Raw genomic sequence first — 25,045 nt, 5'->3', positions numbered from 1 at the left:
CGCCTCGCCACTTCCGAGAGGAACGCAGAGGCGCCCCCTCCGGCAGCGAGGAAAGAAGGGCTTCGCTCCCCACCACCCAGACTTGACTTTGCAGAATTAATAAAGCAACCCAAGGGGCTAGCAGTCTTCCGTGTGCGCTCTGGCGCCCTGCACCTACTTGGGTCCCTCGCACCTGCCCTCTCCCGGGTCCTAGGGTTGACGCGAGGTCCGCGCGCGGCAGCCAGGAAGCCTTGCCAGGCCGCGGACAGCCGGTGCCCTCTGTGCCCCGGGCACGGTACTCCAGAAAGGAGGACATCCCCAAAGGCAGCAACGCGCGGGAGGCGGGGAGGCTGCCGGGGTGCTAGGGGAGGGCGGGGAACCCGAGGGAAGAGGAGGGGGAGGAGGGGCAGGAGGAAGGGAGGGAGGGCGTGGGGCGGGCGAGTGGGGAGGGAGGAGTAGGGAGGAAAAAAAGTAGCAGAAAGTGAGGTTTGCAGCAGGCGGCAAAGGAGTCCTTCACGCGGCGGCGGCGGAGCCGGCAGCAGCGGCGGCGGCAGGAAGTCTGTGCCAGAGACGAGCAGAAATACGAGCCAGGGAGGGACCGCGGCGGCGAGAGTGAAAGAGGAAACTGCAGAAGAGGAAGCTCTGCCGCAGCACAAAGTCTCCTTCTGGCTCCCTCGGTGAGCATCCCCGCGCCGCCTGCCCCATCCTTCCTGAACCTGCTCGCCTCTGCTCACGCCACCTTCGTGCCCCGGACCACCGCCCCCTGCGCTCCAATTGCCGGGCGCCTCCTCCTCAGCGCCCCCATCTCCGGCCCCCGCGTCCCCTGGCCGCTCCACCTAGCCGCGCTCCGCACACGCCGCGCTCGTCTGCCATGGCCCGGGAGAACGGCGAGAGCAGCTCCTCCTGGAAAAAGCAAGCTGAAGACATAAAGAAAATTTTCGAGTTCAAGGAGACCCTCGGAACGTAAGTGGGGACGGGGGAGAAGAGGGTGGAGGTGACAGCAGTAGCGGGTGCATAGGCGGCTCCTGCTGCCACCGCCGCGGCGGTGGCAGGAACCAGGCTAGTCGCTGCGTCCTCATTGTCCAGTTCTTGGCTCTGTGAAGCCCCCGCACGCCCAACGCGTGGGTCTCCTCTCTCCGGGCGCGAGTGGGCACTGTTTCTAGGCGGGGTGAGAGTGCTGGGCTTTCAGAGAACAGCCCACGCCGGCAGGCGACTTCCCACTTCCCCTGACACCGCCGCCTTCTCGACTTACTTCGCCCCACGCGTGACTGTGGGCTGAGCACGGTGGGTATTTCTGTTTACTGAATGTGTGTGTTTACTCACCGTGTGTATGGGTGCACTGAGTCGACGAGAGACGTGGTCACGAGAAAATCAGATTTTGGTCATTTCCATTTCTGTCCTTATATCATGTGTTCATATGGAATTGACATCTGCACGTACGAAATGTAGGCAAGACTTTGGATGCCCATGTAATTATAGGAGGAAGGAATTTCTCTCTGTTTAGGTCACATGTGGGCAGATCCTTGCCTAAGTGTCTGCACATTTCACATAGGCTCAGTCGCACACACGGGGTGCATTTCACCATGGGATGGTCTGTGAGTGTTGCTGTACAGGCGGTTTCTCTTCAGGGCTGTATTTAGTTCGATGCTGATGGCTGCGTCTCAAGAAAGTAGAAATAATCAGAAGTCGGTGGCATGAACGTTCCGAGCACGTGCTGCTCAGTTCAGCTGCTGTTCCCCTTCTGCTCCGGAGTTGGATTTTGTAACAGGGCTTTGAACCGGTTCTGGTTGGAACCCCTGTTAAGAATTTGCATTTCTAACAAGTTCCCTGCTGAGAATTTGCATTTCCACCGCAGTTATACTGAATCAGAATCTACATTTTAACAGGATCCTCAGGTGATTCTTAGGTATAACTTCCTGGGAACTTGTTAGAAATACAAATTCCCACAAGGACCTTATTGGAAATGCAGATTCTCAGCAGTGGTTCCAACCAGGAAGCTCTGGTTTTGTCTGCTTGTTTTTGGAGTGCGTAAGAATGGGTAGGGAGAATGATAGAGAAAGAGAATTAGGCATTGCTAAATGAGTCTAAAGTTCAAGTTATTTTCTTTCTTCATATGATTGGTATTTGTTGTTGATCAGTCTGTCAGTATATATATTCAGACACACACACGTGCTATATGAACCCAACATTTTGCAGAGGTTCGCTGAGGTGTTGATTAGGTTGGGAAGAAAAGGAAGGGGTGTTTCATGGGATAAATCAATGTGATGTTCGATGCTCTTCCTTCTTTATCTCTTTTTTTTTTGCTTTTTTGCAGAACCACATTTTGAAACCCAGACTGTCTTTTGCTCCATACTCAGGTTCCATTGCAGCTGTTTAGTCTTTTTCCCTCACCCCCACCCCCATGTCTGCAGTGGGTCCACCAGAGAGAAGCTGTGAAGGTTGCATATGCATTCCTAGCTGTACTGCTGAATCTGGGGAAAGCACACGTGCTGAGGACTAGAATAGGGTCTTCCTGCTGTTGCTGCTGCGCGTTTGCTTCAGGGTAGGGCACCTGTGGGTATAGACCGTCTACCTTTGTTTAAAGGAAAACAGAAAGGACTTAGCCTTCTAATAAAAAAGGGTTTGGGGCTTTCTTTCGGCACAGCCAGTTAATGGGTTAGTTTTGGTCAAAACTTCTGAAAGTAACCACTGAAGTTTGAGTTTGGGGTTGTGCCGCTTAGGTGCTCAAGCTTCTGAGAAACAAGAATTGTATGCCCTTGCTTGTCTTCCAGGGACTGATCATGTGGCTGTGGATGAGGAAACTGGAGGGTGTGGAATCCCATCATGTGAGAGCACATTCCTTTGCATGGCCTATCCCCACCTAAGCCCCTAACACTGGTCCCTTGGCCCACAGCTTCCAGGCAGACTGATGCAGTCTCCCCTGAATGACTCCTGCTCCGTGGGAGAGTCCCACAGCTGCACCTCTGCAGTGCACAAGCTGCTGAAGCTCAGTGAGCTGTCATTCCATTGAGCAGCTCCTGCTGTAGCAAGCATTGGGGGATGAGTACGGGTGGTTTCCACTTCTGTTAAGAATGAGGATTTGACTTCAGGTATGGAAGAGACCGTAGAGCTCTGGCAGAGCAGCCTCTTGGGCTCTGGCCACGGTCCCAATGAGCTTTGGGTGTTGGTCCCTTTTAGGGTCCCAAAGCTCTGCCTTCTCCCTTGGAAAGAATTCTTTGAAAAGAAACTTCCCATTGAGGTCCTGTAGTGTTGGCAAGGCTTCTAGAAGAGTAAAACACAGACAATATAATGATCAAGGTGTTTTTACTCAGTGACATAATAATAGTAATGGTTCTCCTAGCTGACATTACTAAATAAATACCAAGTGACAGGCATTATTCTAAGTGCCTTGCATTTATTAACTCATTTAATGCTCATAATAACCATATGAGGTAGGTATTTACTATTATGCCCAATTTATCCATGAGAAGACAAAAACAACAGAGATTAAGTAACTTGTCAAAGGTTAGCTTGCTATTAAGTGGCAGAGATGATAGACAAAGCTAGGCAGAGCTAATCCTTACACATATGGGGTTGAGCCACTTTGTAGATTATGTAATAGCAAGTGTTTAATAATAGTTTGACATAACTTTAGTATTTGGAAAGATAATTTCAATGTGAATATAAAAAAAGCGTGATTATGGGGCAGCCTGTTATATAAATATGTAGATATTTCAAAGCTAAATATAAATGACTTTTGCGTTATCAACATCACTTTGTCTCCTTGAACTCCCTAGAAGTGGTCCCAAGTTCAGGATGCCTGCTTCACCCTGCATCAAGTCCAGTGACCTTGGCCTGCGTCTAAATATGGAAGTCACTTCCAGTCCATTCTGTGTGGATTTCGAGTCTGGGCTCCTCTCTCGTTTGTAATGAAACGTGTAAGACAAAGGCCTCAGCAGTTATGACTGGAATTCATTTCCAAAGTTCTCTGCAGTTGCGTTAATTTTGTTTGTCACACCTTCATCATATGTCCTTTAAGATTCTCAGGCAGGAGAGCCCTGCTAGAAGTAAGACTGTCAGGTTGCAGTGTTAAGATGCTTTTAAAATAAAGCATTTTAAAGGCCCAAGGAGCAGTCAGTTTGCCAAATTTTGTAATCTGATATTTGGATGCCTTATCCAGGTGCCTTTCCTTGTAGAGCAGAACATTCAAACATTCAAAACTAAGGGGTAGAGCCATTCAGTTTGTGTGGTTCGACGGTCCTTGGTGGAGTGTGGGGGCCAAATGGAAGTGAAGGTTGGCTCAGGAGATGGGAAAGAGATTGAGGAAGGAAAGGGCAGTGCCAGTGAAAGGACCAGTATTCATGGTTTGGATATGGTTACCTAATGGCCCTCTGAGTCAGGCCTCAGGAAAAACCATTTAACCCATGGGCTGCAGTTAAGCCTCCTTTGAAAGGGAATCCCAGAATCTAACCATATCTCTGAATTAGGTGGTAAGACTTAATTACTGTTTATTAATCAATGACATGTTTTCAGATCCATGGCACACTGTGAGGGCAAATAAACATTGTGTAACAGCAAATTAGGAGTGGTAAACATTTCTGCTGGTATAATTTGCTGAGGCTGTTGATGCCCTCTTTCCTGTAGAAATCTTTCAGTGACTTCTGAAACAAGGTAATTAAAATATATTACCTGGAGAAGTATATGGATGGGAAGAAGCCTTTGGTGTGGTATCTAGGAGGCACCCTAAACTCGTAGAAGTCGCTAGGATAATTTCCAGGCTATGAAATACACCTGAATAGGGAACGTCTTAATACTTGGCACTGTACAGTGACTTTCCAATATATCTCATTTCCCCTGGAGTACAGAAAATGGCATGTCCCAGAAAAGATGTCTCTGTGAGTATGAATCCATGTTTTGTTTATAAACTGGACACTTTAAGGCAAAGTAATTACTCCCTGTAGGTGGGGGGCCAGGCATGGTAGAGAATTTGGAGCCTAGGTTCCAGGGATCTGGCTTAGTCACTAAGGGGTTGCATGGCCTGTAAGCTGTTAGTCCGTTGCCCACTTTTCCTTCTTCATGTCTCAGCCTCCTTATGTCTAAAATTGGGTATGTGTGTGTTGGGGTGGCAGTGTGGGAACTAGATGGTTTTTAAATACCTTTAAAACCCTGAACGTTTGTGGCTCACTTTTGCGAGGAGGGCACTTGTTACTGTTTTCCAGGAGCTTTCCTTGTGTGGCTCGGTACAACTCAGTTCCGTTGTTGTTCACTGCGGTCGAGTCAGGCCCTGACTTGTGGCTACCCTACACACGATGGAACAAAATGCTGTCTAGTCCTGCGCCATCCTCATGATCGGTTGCAGATCACAGGCCATTGTGATCTGTAGGGGTTTCATTGGCTAATTTTTGGCAGTAGATCACCAGGCCTTTCTTCCTAGTCTGTCTTACTCTGGAAGCTCCACTGAAATCTGTTCAGCATCATAGCGGCAGTCAAGCCTACACTGACAGATGAGTGGTGGCTGCACATGAGGTGCATTGGCCAGGAATTGAATCCGGATCTCTCTGCTGAATGGAAGGCAAGAATTCTATCACTGAACCTCTACTGTCCCCATTCTCATTTCTGCTTGGAGGGACAATTTTATGCCCCTGCTAGCAGCAAAGTGAAATAGCTCAGGACTGGAGGTCTGATCTCACTTAATGTCAATAGCAGTGGGTCCTCTTTTTTATTAAATGAGTGCAGTGGCATATGTAGGGTATTGCACTGGCCCTGGGCACATGGTGCCATTGAGCAGTTTCTATTAGCCCAGTATGGCCCAATGTCCTTCCTCAAGCACTGTGATGTGTTAATTAAAAGATTAATGAGCTTGACTTGTACTTTTGAGCTGATATTATGGTGAAGTTATCTAAAAGAGGGGTATCAGATGTTTGGACAGGGGTGCAATTTCAGTGCTTGCCATAGGCACCATTTTCTATAGATATGCCACTGCTGTACTGGGTTAATAGAAACTGCTCAGTGACACCATGCGCCCAGGGCCAGTGCAATACCTGCCATACCTGCCATACCTGTCATATCCTAGTTGGGCCTCTGAATAAGTGACTGCTGGGTGCTGCTCTAGGATAGTATAAATACAAATTTCTGTGGGGCAAGCACTGTCTTTTTGTGTATCATACTTACACTACCTACTCTGAAATTGCTCAGTAAATACATCTGTTGAGGACGTGGATGATTGATTCATCTGAAAGCCCAGATGGAAAACAGGCACAACTTTTCTTTTATGGGCATGGGGAGAAGGGGAGAATGCAGAGCCACTTGAAATTGCTTGTACATTTGACTGGCTGATTTAATAGTATATTCTGGGATTACTCAGAATTTTAGAGTCTGTGACAAGCATTTGAAAGACTATTACCAAGAAAAAAGTTGGGGGGGGGTAAGCCCCTAGTTTCTATCAGAAGGCACCCTGGCTATAATATTTGTTAGAAGTTTGGATTTTTCAGCCCTCTTTTTTTTAATGAGACATGATACAGATTCTGCCTCTGATACATATAAACAAATTTATTGAACACCTGCTATATTCTAGGCACCAGGGATATAACAGTGAATACACAGATAAAAATGTCTGCTGTTCTGGAGCTTACATTCCAACGGGGGAGGCAGAAAATAAAAAGGATAAATAAAATGTAGAGTATGTTATATTGTATACACGTTGTTGTTGTTAGTTGCCATTGAGTCAGCCCCCAACTCATGGTGACCCCATGCGCAATGGAATGAAATGCTGCCCAGTTCTGTGCCATCCCCCTGATCTATTGAGGATCGGACCATTCTGGTCCATAGGGTTTTCACTGACTGATTTTTGGAAGTAGATTGCCAGGCCTTTCTTTCTAGTCTGTCTTAGTCTGGAACCTCAGCTGAAACCTTCATCATCATACCAGCACCCAGGCCACCACTGACAGATGGGTGGTAGCTATGCATGAAGTGCATTGGCCAGGAGTTGAACCTTGGTCTCCCGTATGGAAAGTGAGAAGTCTACCACTGAACAACCAATGCCTCATAGTATACACATTAGGGAGAAAAATAAAGCAACTTTGGAAAGGGGATCGTTGGGGATGGTGATCATAGTTTTAGGTTGGGTAGCCAGGGAAGGCCTCACTGAGAGGCTGATATTTGACTAAAAATCTGAAAGGGCCTTGAGGATTTCTAAAGATCGATTGTTTATTCTAGCCAGAGGGAACAGAATGGGCAGAGGCCCTGAGGTGGGAATGTGCCTTATGTTTTTGAGGCAGAGCGACTTCAGGGAGGCCAGTGTGGCTTTAACTGAGTGAACATGGGGTAAGAGGGGCCTAATGAAGTAGTGGGGGGGGGGGCGGGTAACGTAGAGGGGAGGTGGAAGGGTCTTGTGGGTCACAGTAAAGACTTTGGCTTTTGCTCTGAGAGAAATGGGGAACATTGGAGGGTTTTGAGCAGAGGGCTGACTTGATCTGACTTATGTTTTATCATGATTTCTGTGGTTGCTGTGTTGAAAATAGACTGTACGGGCTTAGGGGCTCCAGGGCAGAAGGGAGACCAGTTAGGAGACTCTTGCAACAATCCAGGTGAGAATAATGGTAGTTTCCACCTGTGAGGTAGCTGTGGAGATGGTGAGAAATGGTTGAATTCTGGATGTATTTTAAGCGTAGAGCCAGTAGGATTTGCTGATGGATTGTGGATGTGAGATTCTCCAAGGATTTGGGGTTGAAAGAATAGTAAATTTGGTGGTTTTGTTCTGCTTCTCCCAAGTATTTTCTGAGCACCTGCTTTGTCTGGTCATTGCCCATCTATCTGTGCATTCTCTGGGAAGCTCTTGGAAACAGTTTACAGGGCAGCCTTACGTCCTTTGGGCTTCTGGTGTACCCTCGTGAGTGACTCCTTCATTTTAAGGTGAAGCTCCTTCTAAGAGCTTGTATCTGGAAAGGGCTTTTGAGCTACAACATCCTCTGTCACAGTGGGAAGTCATTTTTGGTAGTCTGGAAATGTTAGTAGTTGGAAGAAATGTTTTACTTCTTGTGAAAATGCTGCCTTTTTTTTTTGCCTTTAGCATTATCAATAGGAAGAGCTAGGTCACTTTAAGAAGTGAGTCCATGCTCCTTGGAATACATCCTAGAGAAATAAGGGCTGTTACATGAATAGATATATGCACACCTATGTTCATTGCAGTACTGTTCACGATAGCAAAAAGATGGAAACAACCTAGGTGCCCATCAGCAGACAAATGGATAAACAAATTATAGTATATTCACACAATGGAATATTACACAACAATAAAGAACAACGATGAATCCGTGAAACATAACATGGCGGAATCTGGATGGCATTATGCTGAGTGAATTTAGTCAGTCACAAAAAGGACAAATATTGTATAAGATCACTATTATAAGAACTCAAGAAAAGGTTTAAACACAGAAGACAACATTCTTTGATGGTTACGAGGGCAGGGATGGAGGGAGAAGAGTATTCACTAACTAGATAGTAGACAAGAATTATCTTAGGTGAAGGGAAGGACAGCACACACTACGGGGGAGTCAGCACAGCTGAACTAAACCAAAGCTAAGAAGCTTCCTGAATACAACCAAACACTTCAAGGGACAGAGTAGCCATGCTTTCAGGGGACGTCTATGTCAATTGGCATAACAAAGTTTATTAAGAAAATGTTCTGCATCCTACTTTGGTGAGTGGCGTCTGGGGTCTTAAAATCCAGCAAGCGGCCATCTAAGATGCATCAATTGGTCCCAACCCACCGGTAGTAAAAGAGAATGAAGAACACCAAGGACACAAGGAATGTATTAGCCCAAGAAACAAAAAAGGGCCACATAAACCAGAGACTTCATCAGCCAGAGACCAGAAGAACTAGATGGTGCCCGGCTACCACAATGACCACCCTGATGGGGAACACAACAGAGAGTCCCTGGTGGAGCAGGAGAAAAGTGGGGTGCAGAGCTCAAACTCTAGTAAAAAGACCAGACTTAATGGTTTGATTGAGACATGGCCCCCGGACTCTCTGTTAGCCCAAAACTAAAACCATTCCTGAGGCCAACTCTTCAGACAAAGATTAGACTGGACTTTGGGACATAAAATGATACTCGTGAAGAGTGTGCTTTTTAGCTCAAGTAGATACATGAGGCTAAATGGGCAGCTCCTGTCCAGAGGTGAAATGAGAAGGCAGAGAGGGTCAGGAGCTGGTTGAATGGACATGGGAAATTAGAGGTAGAAAGGAGGAGTGTGCTGTCACAGGATAGGGAGAGCAACTAGGGTCACATAACAGTATATGTATACATTTTTGTATGAGAGACTAACTTGAATTGTAAACTTTCACTTAAAGTACAACAATAAAATAAAAAAAAAATAAACAAGAAAGAAGTGGGTCTGTAACCTCTAACTCTCCCAATTGATTCAGAATTTAAAGGCCAAACGTTCAGTAGAAAATAATAAACATGAGAACACTTACTACCCCTTTCTTTGATAGGATGTTTAGAGAGGAAAAGCCAAAAGTTTTTCTTTATTGAAAAAAGATAAACTGTAGTGTAGAGAGGAATTTGGGAAATTGGACTTTTGGGTAGAATATGTTCCCGGAGAGACAAATGAGGACTGTATCTCAAGCACAAATTTCCAGTTCAAACATGGAGATTCAATGAACAGCAGTTATGCTTGGCTGGTGCCAGGTGAACATTTGTGTGCTCTTGGGGAAGGATTTTAGGGGTTAACTTATTGGGTTTTTCTTTGGCTGGATCTCTGTAAATCCTTTAATCTTTCCTTTCCCACAAATAAATCTCCTTAAATCCCCTTCAATCCCTCATCCTCCTCTTCTGTCCTCTGGGAATGCTTAGGCATTGTTCTAGTGGGAGATTGTCACAGTATTGGTCAACTTGCACCCAGAGGGTGGCAGACCCCAGAACCCCATGCCCCCAATCCTTACCCTGTATCAGATATCAGAGCAATCTGATAGAGCCCAAAGCCCTCTGGGGACACGGTTCTTTCTTTTTTTTTTTTTGAGGGGGTGGGGAGGAGGAGACACATGTCTTGAATTGAAGAAGGAATTGATTACGGATGGCCAGCATGAAATCTGATGTCCCAGAGACTGACCCAAGTTTCTTTTCTGACTCAACATGGTCAGCTAAATGCTTATGTAGCTAAAACAGAAGGACACATGGACTCTGGGGCAGATGCCAACCTGTTCTTCATCCTGAGTTCATGTTGGCTGTGCTCCTTTGACTTTCTGTGGCACAGGAGATCACTTTTTCCTTGGGCTCGTTTTTTATTACAACCCACATGATTTTTTTATGTTTATTATGCAGTGTGTGGATTATTCAGGCTCCAATCAGACAAAGGGGAACTGCCAGTTGGATGTTGCAGGCCAAGTTTACTCCATGGTAGACCAAGTGCATCCCATGTCTCCAGCTACCAGCTGTGTGCCTTGTGCTGTTTTTCTTAGTATTTCAGCAGGACTCAGAGATGGAGGGGTTGTGTCCCTTGGTTAACATCAAATCTTGAAGACAAGCCATTAAGATGACATATTTGCTGAGGCCAAGTAGGCCACCTTTGGGAGCCGGGCTTTGAATTGGTTTATTCTGGTTTGAACCCCTGCTAAGAATTTGCATTTCTAATAAGTTCGCAGGAAGTTATACATAAGAGTCACCTTGTTAAAAATGTAGATTCTGATTCAGTATATCTAGGGTGGAAATGGAAATTCTCACCAGGGAACCTTGTTAGAAATGCAAACTCTCATCAGGGTGTGAACCAGAACAAACCAGTTGGAAGCCCAGTTTAGGAGACAATGAGACTTAATAGAAAGGTCGTTCCAGCACAACTGTTCACAGCTGTGTGGCTCTGGAGTTAAGGAGGGAATGGAAGTTGCTGGCTCATGGGACTGTTGTTGTAAGGATTCAGTGACGTACATGAGGTGCCTGGCACATAATTGGGAGTGAATAAACAGTAGCTGTCATCAAGTTCTAGTTGCCTTCAGCAGCTGTGGTTGACTACACTTGGGTATTCAAGGCCAGTACCAGTGGGGAATAAAATGTCAGTATCTGTTGGAAATTGATTTTTGGAAGCTCTTCTTGTAACTATACAGGATGGAGCATATTCAACCTCCCAAAAAATTGACTCAAGAAACCGTAAACAATTCTTCACTGAGTCAGGGAAGAATAATTGTTGGTTGTTCTTCACAGTACAGTGAGTAGCTAAGAGTGTGGGCTCTGAGGCCACACAGGTGCGGGTACAAACCTTGAGTCCATTACTCCTTAGCTTTATGGCTCTGGGAAAATCATTTTACCATTCTTAGCCTAATGTCCTCATCTGTAAAATGGAGTAACAGTAATACCTAATCAGAGGGCTGTGGGGAGGCTTAAAATGGTGTGAACCACTTGATACAGTGCCTGGCACTTGACTGTTGGCACGTTCTGTCTCATTCGTCCTGGCTGTGTTAGAACATTGCTCCTCAGAGGCCATTTGCAGATTTGGAGGGTACATTTAGCCATTCAACATTTGCTCCCCACAGGAGAATGATTAGTTCATATAGTGCTAGCATTAACCAGTAGACTCAGCCTGAAACATCCTCTGGGCCAGCTCATGTGTTGGGGTGACCTAGTTTGCAATATATCACAGGCTCATTCCCTTCCTCTGCTTATCAGCATTGTCTCTCTGCACCTCTCCCTGCACCCTGAACTGGTTTTTTTTTTTTTTTTTTTTAATCAGTCCCGATCTACAGCTTGTGCAAGAAGTCTTTTCTAACTGCACTTTCTGTCTTCTCAAACTGCGAACAGGTCTTGGTGCAGCTGTGGCTCTTCTTCAAATTCAACCTGCTTTTGTTTTCTGACAGTTGCTTCCATGTTTCTGCTTTGTTTCTTATCGAAAATAATGTTTTCATTTGATGATTTCAGTAACTTTTATAATACCTTTTATTTATAATACCTTTTCATCCTGGTGTTTGTAGCTTAAAATCTAGATGTACTGCATTTATTTTAATGTTGGAGTCTTTTAAAATGGCAGCATGCATATGTATATACCATATAAGCATATGTTACAATTTATTTAAAATATCCTTATAGGGGATTTTTTAGGTGGGGGGATGGGGACAAACATCTCAAATGCTTTTAATTTCACAGGTCACAGGGATAGAAGTGTAACAGTTGAGGAGCTGATTTTCAAATTGGGGTTACTCCGCATCTTGACCTTTCCATTTTTATCCTTTTGATGGCCAAACAGTGTCCAGGGTCAAAATTTATTGGTGCCTCTATAATAGGGTGAGCAGGAGAAGAAAAGGTTTCCCAAACTGAAAGTAGCCAATATTTCTACTTGTTGAAAGAACCTTTGTCTGTCTTTTATGACCACAGCACAGATCTTTGAAATTGGTTTTACAGGAAATTGGATTTGGTGCTATGAATGGGGACCTAAAGGTACTGCATTACATGAAACCTCAGACAATCTCTGATTTTAAAATGACACTCCTGCCCGCCTCCCCATGCAACTCTGCCCCCTCCCACCAAGGCCCACAGTGTTGTGAAGCAACGACAACAAAACCTTTGTAGGTTTAGAAAACTTGTGAGTGGAAGAAGAAGCTGTGCAAAGCAGGGAGGTCTGAGGCATCAGATATTCCAGGCAGGGCCAGGACCCCCACCCCCCAGTAGCTTCCCATATATGGGCTGATACTTCTGTAACCTTGGAAAAAAAAAACAAATGCTTGAAATTTGCCTTAAAACATTTAAACATATAAATGCCTTGAAGTAGGTCGAGGAACTACCAGTCATTTACTATGATTTTACAGAAAGTACTCTTTCTCTAATACTTAACTGCACTCAGAATTAGCATTTGAATGGGAGAGAGGAAAGAAAATAGATAATTCTGGTCTTGGAATTTTGGGGGGGCTGGGGAGACTCAGGAATCCCTGGGTGATGCACATGGTTAACATGCCTGGCTGCTAACTGAAAGGCTGGGTGGTTTGAGTTCACCCAGGGTGCCTTGGAAGAAAAGCCTGGTGATCTGTTTCTGAAAAATCAGCCATTGAAAACCCTACGGAGCAGAGTTCTACCCTGACATGCATGGGATCGCATGAGTTGGAGGCAACTCCACGGCAACTGGTTTTTGGGGAGACTCAGAGGGGTTGCAAACTGGGGTGTTGAGGGCTGAGGCAAAGGAGGTCAATATTTTGGGACTTTGGGGGAGAAGGATCCCAAACAGACTTACTTCAGCCATTACAAAATTAGATCCAAGGCTGGCTTGGGCCCCGGAAAGGAAGAAGCTATGTTGCTGCCTCTCTTCTCTCTTCTTCCTCTTCCCCCTCCCCCAGCATGGCCCCTACTCCCTAACACTATAATTCAGCTCTATCATGGACTCACAGACTTCTCTAGACCTGAGTAGGGTCCTAATTACCATAAAAATTTTTACTCCTGTAAAATATTATGTCTCCAATGACAATAACAGCAACAAAAGCTTATTGTGAACTTTTGGAGCAGGGCTTGTGTATAAATTGGGGACAGCCTGTATTTGGCAATAACGTACAAGAATTCTATTCCTTGGATTCTTTATGCCTATTTTAACATAGTCAATACAAGTGGAGTTTATGGTCCTAGTAATGATTAAAAAAAAAGTTGGCTTTCTGTGACCCTTTCGGCTTCACTGACAACCAAACCAAACCAAACCCGTTGCCATCAGGTCAATTACAACTCATATCTACCCTACAGGACAGAGTAGAACTGCCCCATAGGGTTTCCAAGGAACAGTTGGTGGATTCAAAGTGCTGACCTTTTGGTTAGCAGCCGAGCTCTTAACTACTGCGCCACCAAGGCCTAATGCACATGGAAAGCATTGTTGTGTTACAGAGATTGTAGTTTTCAAAAATATTCCTTTCTCATAAATGTTAGTATCATGCACACTTTTTGAAACCTAGCTGTCATCTTTTGGGCATGGCTCATGTAGAAGGTGGATCATATGTTGACCTTGACTCTGAAAGTATCAAACACAAACTTTCATCTTTCATAGTGTATGTTTCTAGCTCTATCCAAATGTTCTTATGTTGTTTTCATTCTCAAGGTTTGATTGGCACCTTAAGACAACTTTTTTTTTAGTTATAAAAACAATGTGTTGTCTCAGTAGAGAATTTGAAAAATAGAGAAGAATATAAAGAAGAGAATAAAAATGATTTGTAGATAAAATATTGTTAACGTTTTGGTATGTTTTAGGGGATTTCTCCATAGAAATTAACTCTTTGGCTTGATGGATCCTGGGCAGTCCCTCGGGGGAGTGGGGGAGACCTTGGGAAGTGGCCCTGGAGGTCAGTAGTGGGGAGTACCCATAAGGATAGAGTGGGGTTGTGGTTATTTATCAACCAGTAGGAGCACTGGTGGCACACACGGTTAAATGCTTGCCTGCTAACCAAAAGGTTGGTGGTTTGAACCCACCTAGTGGCTCTGCAGGAGAAAGACCTGGACAATCTGATTCTTTAATGATTATAGCCAGCAAAACCCTATGAGACAGTTCTAGTCTGTAACATGGAGTCGCTATGAGTTGAAAATAGACTTGATGGCACCCAACAACAACAACAACACGGAGGTATTTCAGTATTTTAACAACTGGTTTGATTGAACCACTGTGTTCAGGTTGAATATCAGCTCTGGAAATAGGGGTGACTTCCTTTGTTCAGCACTGGCATCTGACTTTCTTCAGGGTGTCAGTATTTCATATTAGCTCAGTGGTGCTAGTGATGGCAATGTTTGGATTGTCATCATAATCCCTGTGTAACCCTCATCACCATCTCTAGACACCTGGAGTCAGCAGTGGAATAGAACCTTCTGCCTAGAGGAGGCCCTGCTCAACAGACTTCCAGTGAGCTAATTAGACATGGGGAAAACGGGGAAAAGGAGATAAAAAAAAATTCATATCCAAGTGTGGCTGACTCTCCCTGGTTGGAATGAGAACACAGGAACGTGGCTTGTTAATCAGTTAACTTCATCTCAGTCATTTGGTGATATAAAATAAATATGCTACATGCATAATCCTGCCTTTGGCCAAACTGCTGACACTTGAAACTTTAAAGCCAGCCTCTCTCAGGACATAGTATCCTCAATCACCTCATTCTCGTGATTAGAATGCCAAGTCTTATAGCTCAAGTGGAGATCAGCTAGGCCCAGCGCTCTCATTTTGTGGGCGGGGCAACCGAGGCACATGGAGATGAAGCGACCTGCCTAAGGCCATACAGTGAACCTCGACCACATCCAGCCCACTGGTGCTTTGGCTAAGCCCCTTCCTGTTGTTTGGTTATCCCTAATGATGGTAACAGTGAGCACTATAAAGCACCATACCATAACATGAACATAATGGTGGTAACCAGAGAATAAGTGATATGTGCTAGAGGGCTTCCTGCCTCAGTCATTGTTTTTTCATTCCTTTATGCTTTGTAATTCACCTTGTAGGTGATGTAAAATTAACGACCAAACAAACAAACAAACAAAATTCTCCGGAGAGAATTTGGAGCTGTGATTAGTTGGACCTCTTGCCTTCTCTGTATGTTTTTTCCTGCTGTGCTCTGTTCACTGGCCATATGTCCCTACGTAGGTGAGAGGGGATGACATTCAGAGACCTGAGAGTGGGCTCCCATGATCCCTGCAGGGATTCGCCAGCAAAGCCCTGAGTTAGGATAATCCCGTGCTAAGGTCCCTGTGAGTGAGCCCTTCCCACCTCCAGCAGAGCTGGTGTCACACAGGCAACACCTAGCTCAAGTTTGACACCTACATGTTTAATAAATCTTTATTGAGTAAATGAATGAATGAGTGGAATAAAAGAGGGAAGACTGGCTTTGGAGCTAGATTAATGAAGTTCAAATCCTAATGGTGCCACTTACTAGCTGTGAGACCTTGAGCAAATTGCACAATCTTTTGGAGTTTCTGTTTTCTCATTGTTTTTAAATGGAAATAACAGTACCTACCTTTCCAACTTGTTGTGAAGTTTTGTTGCAAAAAATAAGGGATAAAGCATGCCATATGTTAGAGATGATAAGTAAAGGGGAACTGACTTGATTTTTAAGCAAATAGATATTAACACTGTCATGTGAGTTAAACTTCATTGAAAAACCCTTTACCTGATGACTTTAGGAATATCATTAGAGATTCATTCCTTTGGCTTTACAGCTTTTTCTCAAGTATGAGAAATTAAGCATTAATAGTCTTTATAGATCAGTATAAAAGAGCTTATGTTTTGTTAACAAGAACTTGGAGAAAGAAATGGGAAAGAGATCTTGAAAAACCACAAGGGGTTGGACTAGAATTAAGGGGTGGCAGTAATGCTGATAACTGCCAACGAGGAGGCTGGAGGGTGGTAAAATCAGCCAGAGTCATAACATTCATTCATTCATGCATTCACTTCCTAATTCACTCATTCATTTATTCAGCCAACAGCTTTGAATGTCTACTGTGTGAGAAATTCTGTGAGGGTCAGGCGTGTTCTATCGCAGTGGACTGTGATGACTGTACTCCTTGTGATCCTGAAGATCCATGTGGGAGCCCTTATGGAGAAGAATGTGACTTGTTTTCCAGTTGGAGGCATGATTCTTGCAGCTACCACTGTTGCTTCAGGCAAGGGAGGGGCTGTGCCTGCGGTCACTGGGAAGGCCTGCCTTGGCTGGTTAGGCTCATAGGCAGGACCTGATGGGGGCATGGACATGGCAGCCTCGGAGTCTTCAGGACCAGTGACCTGGTACCACCCTATCTGAGGCTGTTCCCAGTGCTGGTCCTTTCTTATAGGTATTCTAGAATGTGTGTCCCTTGGGTGTGACCTCATCCAGGGAATGTGGGAATGGTCCAAGTGGATGCAGGGGACCCCAAAAGGCTACGTTAACCCCGAAGGTCCTAAGAGCTGGGCATCCTTCAAAAGCTCTCTAGGAATTTGGAGTTTGTGGTTCTCTTTGTGGGCTCTCAGCATGGTCAGTGGAGTATTGTCTAAACAGATCCTAACTCTCAAGAAGACTTCTGCATTCATTGAACACTAGGTGAACTGGACCCCTCTTTATAAGCCCAGTCTGCCTGGTGGGAATTAGAGATACTCGAATTAGTTCTGGTGCTGGAAATTCAAATGGACTTGTCTGGCCAGGATCACCTGGGAATGTGGCTTGGTTTAGTCCCCTCAGTCAGACTTCTGGTAATAATTTGGAAAATTGTGAGACTGACTCCACAGATTTTTTTTCCCTTTAGTTCATCAGCTACTATAGATTTAGACCTTGCTGTATGCCAGGTGGAGCCCTGGTGGCGCAGTGATTAAGAGCTATGGCTGCTAACCAAAAGGTTGGCAGTTCAGATCCACCAGCTGCTCCTTGGAAACCCTATGGGGCAGTTCCACTTTGTCCTATAGGGTCCCTGTGAGTCGGAATTGATTCGATGGCAAAAGGTTTGATTTTTGGTTTGGTGTGCCAGGCACTAAAGAAATGTAACAAAAATGATTCTTGCCCTTGGGAAACTTTTAGGGGAGACAGACACATTATCGTGTGATTGCAATGCAGTGTGATAGGTGCTGCAGTTGGGGACTCACACAAATTGGAAGCCCAGAAGAGGGGCATCTCGCCAGACTTGGGGGCTCAGAAAGGGTGAGCTGGGCTGTTGCCTGAGAAAGTTCCAGAAGTCAGAAATGGGAAAGATTTAGCATTCCTCAGTCAGTATTTAAAGAGCCTCTGCTATATGCAGGAAAGAATACTGGCTTCTTCCGTGAGTAAGGCAAAGAGCTTCAATAATATGTTATGCTTAATATATATGTTTAAGAATAGTTTTAATAATAGTAATAATAATTAAAGCAATAAGAGCAAACATTTATGGAGCACTTAGCGAGGTGCTGGTCACTGTGCCTTGGAGCCTTGGCGGTGCAGTGGTTAAGAGCTCAGCTGCTAACCAAAAGGTCGGCAGGTTTGAATCTGCCAGCTCTCCTGGGAAATCCTATGGGGCAGTCCTGTAGGGTCGCTAAGAGTTGGAATCGACTCAATTGCAATAGGTTTGATGTTTTTTTTATAGTCACTGTGCCTTAATTGTGCTCATGTGGAGCCTGTACTTAGACCAAGACATAGTTGTTCAAACAGAAAAAGGGGATACTGCATGGTTTAAAATCAGGAAAGGTGTGCATCAAGGTTGTATCCTTTCACTGTACTTATTCAGTCTGTATGTTGAGCAGATAATCCGAGAAGCTGGACTATATGAAGAAGAATGCGGCATGAGGATTGGAGGAAGACTCATTAACAACCTGCGTTAAGCAGATGACACAACCTTGCTTGCTGAAAGCAAAGAGGACTTGAAGTATTTACTGATGAAGATCAAAGACTACAGCCTTCAGTATGGATTGCACCTCAACATAAAGAAAACAAAAATCCTCACAGCTGGACCAATAAACAACATCATGAAAAATGGAGAAAAGATTGAAGTTGTCAAGGATTTCCTCTTACTTGGATCCACAATCAATGTCCATGGAAGCAGCAGTCGAGAAATCAAACAGCGTATTGCATTGGGCATATCTACTGCAAAAGACCTCTTTAAAGTGTTAAAAAACAAAGACATCACCTTGAGGACAAAGGTGCATCTGACCCAAACCATGGTATTTTCAGTTGCCTCATGTGCATGCAAAAGCTGGACAATGAATAAGGAAGACTGAAGAAGAATTGATGCATTTGAATTAGGATGTTGGCGAAGAATATTGAATATACTGTGGACTGCCAGAAGGACAAAAAAATCTGCCTTGAAAGAAGTACAGCCAGAATGCTCCTTAGAAGCAAAGATGGCGAGACTTTGCCTCATGTACTTTGGATATGTTATTAGGAGGGACCCAGTCCCTGGAGAAGGACATCATGATTGGTAAAGCAGTAGGTGAAAAAGAAGATCCTCAATGAGATAGATTGACACAGTGGCTGCAACAATGGGCTCAAACATAGTAACGATTGTTGAGGATGGCACAGGACCAGGCAGTGTTTCATTTTGTTGAACGTAGGGTCGCTATGAGTTGGAACTGACTCAATGGCACCTAACAACAAGAAGTCACTGTGCCAAGTATAGTATTTTACATGACTTTTCTAATTTTCTCATTAGATCCTCACAGCAGTCCAATGAAAGAGATACTATTGTTACCACCATTTTAAAGATGAGGAAACTGAGGCCCAGAGAGGTTAAATAACGTGGTGAAGGTCACAAAGACCTATCTGTGTGGCAGAATCGGGATATGAATCTAGGTTACCTGTTGGGGGCCAAGCCTGTGCTCCTATTTCCCAGTAGCGTCTTCGCTGCACAGATTGGTAAATTCTGCCCCCTTTAAGAGGAGGCCTGGTTGCACAATGGTTAGGAGCTTGGCTTCTAACCAAAAGGTCAGCAGTTCGAATCCACCAGCTGCTCCTTGGAGACTCTATTGGGCAGTTCTTCTCTGTCCTGTAGGGTCGCTACGAGTTGGAATCGACTTGACGGCAACAGGCCTACTCTAACAGAAAACCGGATGCGTACCCATATAACCACAATGCAAGGCAGCATATGATAAGCGATATAATCATGGTACAAAGTATTTTAGGAGTTAAAAGGGAAGGGAAATAAAGTAATTTTTAACAGAAAGTAATAAACGGAGATGAGTCACAAGCTGTCAAGTGAATTGTTTTCTAGTATAGCTTCTGTTATGGATTGATTTGTGTTCCCCAAAAAGATATGTTGAAGTCCTAACCGCTGTTACCTGTGAACGTGACCTTGTTTTGAAATACGGGCTTTGAAGGTGTTATTACTTAAGTTAGCGTGAGGTTGTACTGGAGTAGCGTGCGTCCTAATCTAATCATACTGGTGTCCTTATAGAAGAAGAATAGAGACAGAGACAGACTCTATTTCCAAACAAGGTCACCTTCATAGGTACCAGGAATTAGGACTTCAGCATAAGCTTCTCAGTGACCCACTCTCTGTTTGCAGTCATTCATTCATTTAATAAATATTTGTTAAGTGCTGACTTATGGCTGACGCTGTACCAGCTGGGGCTTCTGGGGCAAATGAGAGATGTGGTCCCCTTCCTCCTGGAGCTCACAGTCTTGTGTCTTAAACTTGCATGCCAGACTTATTCCAACTCCATGCCCTTGCTAATGTAGTATCCCCTGCTTCCATAGCCTACCCGTCGATTCTTCCATCAACTTAAGCTGACCTCTTCCGTAAAGTTTCCCCAGACGTATCCAAACCACCCTGGACTTTCTTTTTTTTTTTTTTTTTTATTGTTGTAGTTTAAATGAAATTTACATTTTAAGTTAGTCTCCCATACAAAAATTTATACATACACTGTTATGTGACCCTAATTGCTCTCCCTATACTGTGATAGCACACTCCTCCTTTCCACCCCTGATTTCCCATGTCCATTCAACCATTTCCTGACCCTCTCTGCCTTCCCATCTCACCTCTGGACAGAAGCTGCCTGTTTAGTCTCTTGTATCTACTTGAGCTAAGAGGCAAACTCCTCACGAGTATCACTTTATGTTCCACAGTCCAGTCCAACCCCTGTCTGAAGAGTTGTCCTCAGAAATTGTTTTAGTTCTGGGCTGATAGAGAATCCAGGGGCAATGCTTTCCGGGGTTCTTCCAGTCTCATTCAGACCATTAAGTGTGGTTTTCTTACTAGAATTTGAGTTCTGCACCCCACCTTTCTGCCGCTCCATCAGAGACTCTCTTTTGTGTTCCTTGTCAGGGCGGTCATTGGCCAAACCACCCTGGACTTTCCTGCCTCTGTTCTTTTAATCTTAGAATCATACTTTTTTTTTTTTTAATTGTGGTAAATATATATGTAACAAATCATTTGCCATTTCAGCATGCTTCACATATACAATTTAGTGACATTAGTAATGTTTAACATGTTGCTCAACGATTAGCATTAATCTGTTTCCAGATTTTCCCATTACCCTTAACAGAGGCTCAGTGTCCCCTAAGCAGTGAGTTCCCCTTTTCCCCTCTGTCCCACCTAGTAAACTTTGGTCTCTATACACTTGTGCATTCTAGATGTTTCATATAAGTGGAATCACAATATTTGCTCCTTTGTGACTGACTTATTTCACTCAGCATAATGTTTTCAAGATTCACCCATAGAATCGTACCCTTGAGGGCCAGTTGTTCCATGTTTCTTATTTTTTTAATTTTTGTTGAACATTTTATTGTGCTTTAGGTGAGAGTTTACACAGCCAATTAGTTTTCCAATCAATGATTCTTACACAAATTGTTCCATGACATTGGTTGCAGTCCCTGCAATGTGTCAGCCCTATCCCCATTTCCTCCGTGGGTTCCCCGTTTCCACTAGTCCAGCTTCCCTGGCACTCCCTGCCTTCTCATCTTTGGTTTTGGGCAGATGTTGGCCTTTTGGTCTCGTATAGTTGATTGTTCTAAGGAGCACATTCTTCATGGTTGTTATTGTTGATTTTATACCCCCCTCTATTATTTGGCTGAAAGGTGGACTCTGGGAGTGTCTTCAGTTTCAAGTTAGAAGGTTGTCTTAGGGCAATAGTCTTAAAGTTCCTCCAGTCTCTTTCAAGCCAGTAAGTCTGGTCTTTTTTTTTTTAATTTGATTTTTGTTGTACAGTTTTTACACATTCTAACAAGCTTCTGTTGTGATACTGGTCAGAGTGGTCAGTAGTGGTAGCTGGGAACCATCTAGTTCTTCTGGTTCATGTGGGCCATATTAGTCCTTTGGATTAACTGCTTCCTTGAGTCTTCGGGTTTTTTTGTTCTCCTTTGCTCCAGGCAGGAAGAGACCAAGAGTTCCTTCTTACATGGCCATTCTCAAGCTTTTAAGACCCCCAGACACTACTCACCGCAGGCTAGGAGGTAGAATATTATCTTCCTGAATTGTGTTTTGCCACTTGACCTAGTTGACCCCCGAGACTATGGTCCTTAGCTTTTAAGTCCAGTAGGTCAGTCCCAATGTCTAAATAGTTTCTATAACTGTGTCCCCTATGTGCTCTATTATATATATGAGTATACATGCAACATTCACAAATACGTGTGCAGAAATATCCACAATCATACCTATACATGTATGTGGGTGTACTTCCGTACAACCTCCCTCACCTATTCAGTATACATATTAGCCTGTGTATCTACTCGCAAATTATTATTTGTTATTACTGTTGTTGCAGGATTATATATGTTATAGCATTTACCGTAGTTGCCCTTTATTCTTGCATACCGCTCAGTGTCTTCCTTTGCCTGGGTGACGTTGTGATGACTTCCCCCATTTTGTGTATTGCCTTTCCCTTCACCAGAGTTAACACTTGTCTACTATCTTGTTAATGATTCTCCCTTCCTCCCTCTCCCATCCCTGGTTCCCATCCAAGAATGTTTCTTTTCATGTGTAGACCTATTCTTGACTTTTTATAATAGTGGTTTCATACAATATTTGTCCTTTTGTGATTAATTTATTTCACTCAGCATAACGCCCTCCAGATTCATCCGTGTTGTGAAATGTTTCACAGATTCATCATTACTCTTTATCATTGCATAGTATTCCATTGTGTGTATGTACCACAGTTTGTTTATCCATCTGTTGATGGGCGTTTAGATTATTTCCATCATTTTGCTATTGTGAATAGTGCTGCAGTGAACACAAGTGTGCATATGTCTATTCATGTTTCTTCTTTTGTGAGAGTTTTCTCTATCTGATGCAACTGAAAGCTCCTTGAGAGCAGGGGACATTTTCTTACATGTGATTTCTTCTGTATATCCCATGATACCCAGCACATTGAATCATGGACCGAGTTTGTTTGATTCAGTTGTAAAACTCCTGAGTAATGACATTTTCTCCTTGGTCCCTTAGGAAACTCGCTTTTCTAAATGTTTTCATTACTGATAAACTCCTCAGAATGTTTCCCCCTATTTTATTTCTTTGGATTTTTTTCCTCTCTAAATTGTCACTAGTTTTCCATGAGTGGATTACTCTGTGGATTAGCTGTGGTGAATTTTTAATCCATGGGGTTTCCTGCCTTATTTTCTTTCTAGCCTGTTTACAGACTTTGTCTCTTTGCTGCCATTGGGACTGTGTACTGAGAAAGACTAGCTGTAAGAAAACTATAATTAGGATATAGACTTGATATACTGTTACTGCTCAAAACAAAAAAAAAAGTCTTCCTCAGTAATATGATCCAAAGTGAAATACAGATGTTATTTGGATTGTTGTCACCATTATACCCTTCTACTAGTTGAGTATTCAAGGTTAGTTGTATCCTGTTGAACACAACTGCTTTATTATTTTCCTCCTTGGGGTTCCCCCCATCAGATGTGGCTTGTCGCAGTCTTGAGATTAACCATGGAAGTAGTGTATATTTTTAGCTTTTTTCATCTTTTCTCTCATGTGTCATTCCCTTTAAAAGTTTTATGGTGTCTTTCTACATGCCAATTAGTTAAAACTAATTGGGTGTAGTTATCTACTGCATTATTATTCTTCAGAAGATGTGGTGCCTGTGTAACTTAAGATAGAATGAGAAATTTCTGGGCATTTATAGTAGTACCTCTTGATTTTCTTTCTTTCAAAATTTTGCAAACTCTTTATCTGATTCCATGTCCCGGATTCATAGACTGAAGTAAAACTTGCCTTGCAGTTGGTACGGGGCCCAAACTTTCTGAGTAAAAAATGCCCAGTTTCCCTTTTGCCAACAGCTGTTTTCTGTATGTACTAGATTTTCTGGGGAGGCGGCCAGGGCTGGTGTTGAAGGGTAGGGAAGTTGTTAGAAATAAAATGATAATGGCTACTAAAATTGAATATCTCCTAGGCATGAGGTACTTCACTAGACACTTGACCCAGGCAGTTGTTTCATTTTATCCATCAACAACCCTATGAATTAAGTACTCAGTGACAGAGGAGGAGAACTGGCTGCCTCCAGGTTACATTGCTAATAAGTCACAGGGCAGGGATTGAACGTAGATCTATGTGAAGAAGCTTCTGGAAGGCTGTGCCAAGCTTACATCTGTGCTGACTAAGGCTGAGCAGTTTCTCCAGAGGGAGCTTCCAACCTCCTCTGGGTTGTGTCCTGAGAGACCGTGCTATTGGCAGGTCCTGGGGGTTCCGGCAGAGACCTTTGTATGCTTGTATGTAGTCTCTTTACTACTGTTATTACTTAGTCTCCAGAGTTTCACCCCTGCCACCCTTCTCCTCAGGCCCATCAACAGGCCTCACGCTTGAGACTGGAGCTGGAAGGTTATGTGAGGCTCAGTTTGCAGGTGAGAATGCTGTGCTTGGAATCTATGGCCTTTGATCATGCTCATAGGACAAGTCTGTGGTAAGACAGAAATGGGCCTAATTTAACTATTTTATAGGTTATGAATACATTTTGTTATGGTGTTGCTATTTCTAGACTGGCAAAATGAAGAAAATAATTTTTAAAACACCCAGAGAACTCTGAGATTTCCCCTCAGACTATTTGAAAAAAACAAATAAGCAAACAAACCAACACCCCCTCCCACAAAAAAAGACAAAAAAACAACTTAGCACTCATCCCAGGGTTCTGGCAAACAAAATGTAGTATTCTCTGGAACTTAAAAAAATACATGTCATTTAAAGCTTAGGTATCCATTAGCAAAAGGTCATGGAAAATTCAGGCAGATATTCAGAAATTCAGAAAAAATGTCTGGCTTATTTTCTCATTGGCTAATTGGCTAAAATATGTACAGGAGTATGATTTCTCCCCTCTCCTTCTTGTATGAGCTGATGTTGAACTGGTTTCTCAGTGACGGGGGAATGACTAGAACAAATACCCTTTGACTTATAGTGCAATATTCATTCCTCCCATTTAGGATAGCTATATATTTTTCAGTAAAATAATTATTTTTCTTTTCTTTTTGCAGTGTATTGTAAATGGTTTTGAAGAAGTTTGTTAGATTTCTTTTTCCTCATGGTTTGGTAATTTAAAAAGCCGTTATTAGTTGTATAATGAAGGACTCATCACGTATCATGTACCTCCAATAGTTTCTTTATATTTTCAATAATTGGAAAACACTAGAAGATGAAAACCAAAAAAAAAAAAAAAAAAAATTAAACTAAACCTGTTGCCATTGAGTTGATTCTGACTCATGGCAACCCCATGTGTTACAGAGTAGAACTGCTCC

General features: G+C 43.5%; 1 protein-coding gene across 1 annotated transcript in view; it reads left to right on the top strand.

The window, feature by feature from the left end:
• The first annotated feature begins 646 nt into the window (after nucleotides 1-646).
• CAMK1D (calcium/calmodulin dependent protein kinase ID) overlaps nucleotides 647-25,045 on the top strand; it is a 550,843-nt gene continuing 526,444 nt past the window's right edge. The window contains exon 1 of the mRNA XM_004379682.2: nucleotides 647-942. Within this exon, the coding sequence (XP_004379739.1) occupies nucleotides 851-942 (92 nt within the window). The 5' untranslated portion in view covers nucleotides 647-850. The remainder of the gene's footprint in view (nucleotides 943-25,045) is intronic.

The sequence above is a fragment of the Trichechus manatus genome, unplaced genomic scaffold, assembly GCF_000243295.1.
Source record: "Trichechus manatus latirostris isolate Lorelei unplaced genomic scaffold, TriManLat1.0 scaffold00067, whole genome shotgun sequence".
Taxonomy (NCBI): Eukaryota; Metazoa; Chordata; class Mammalia; order Sirenia; family Trichechidae; genus Trichechus; species Trichechus manatus.
Note: the sequence above shows the minus strand (reverse complement) of the source record. Positions and strands in the feature narration are given on the sequence as shown.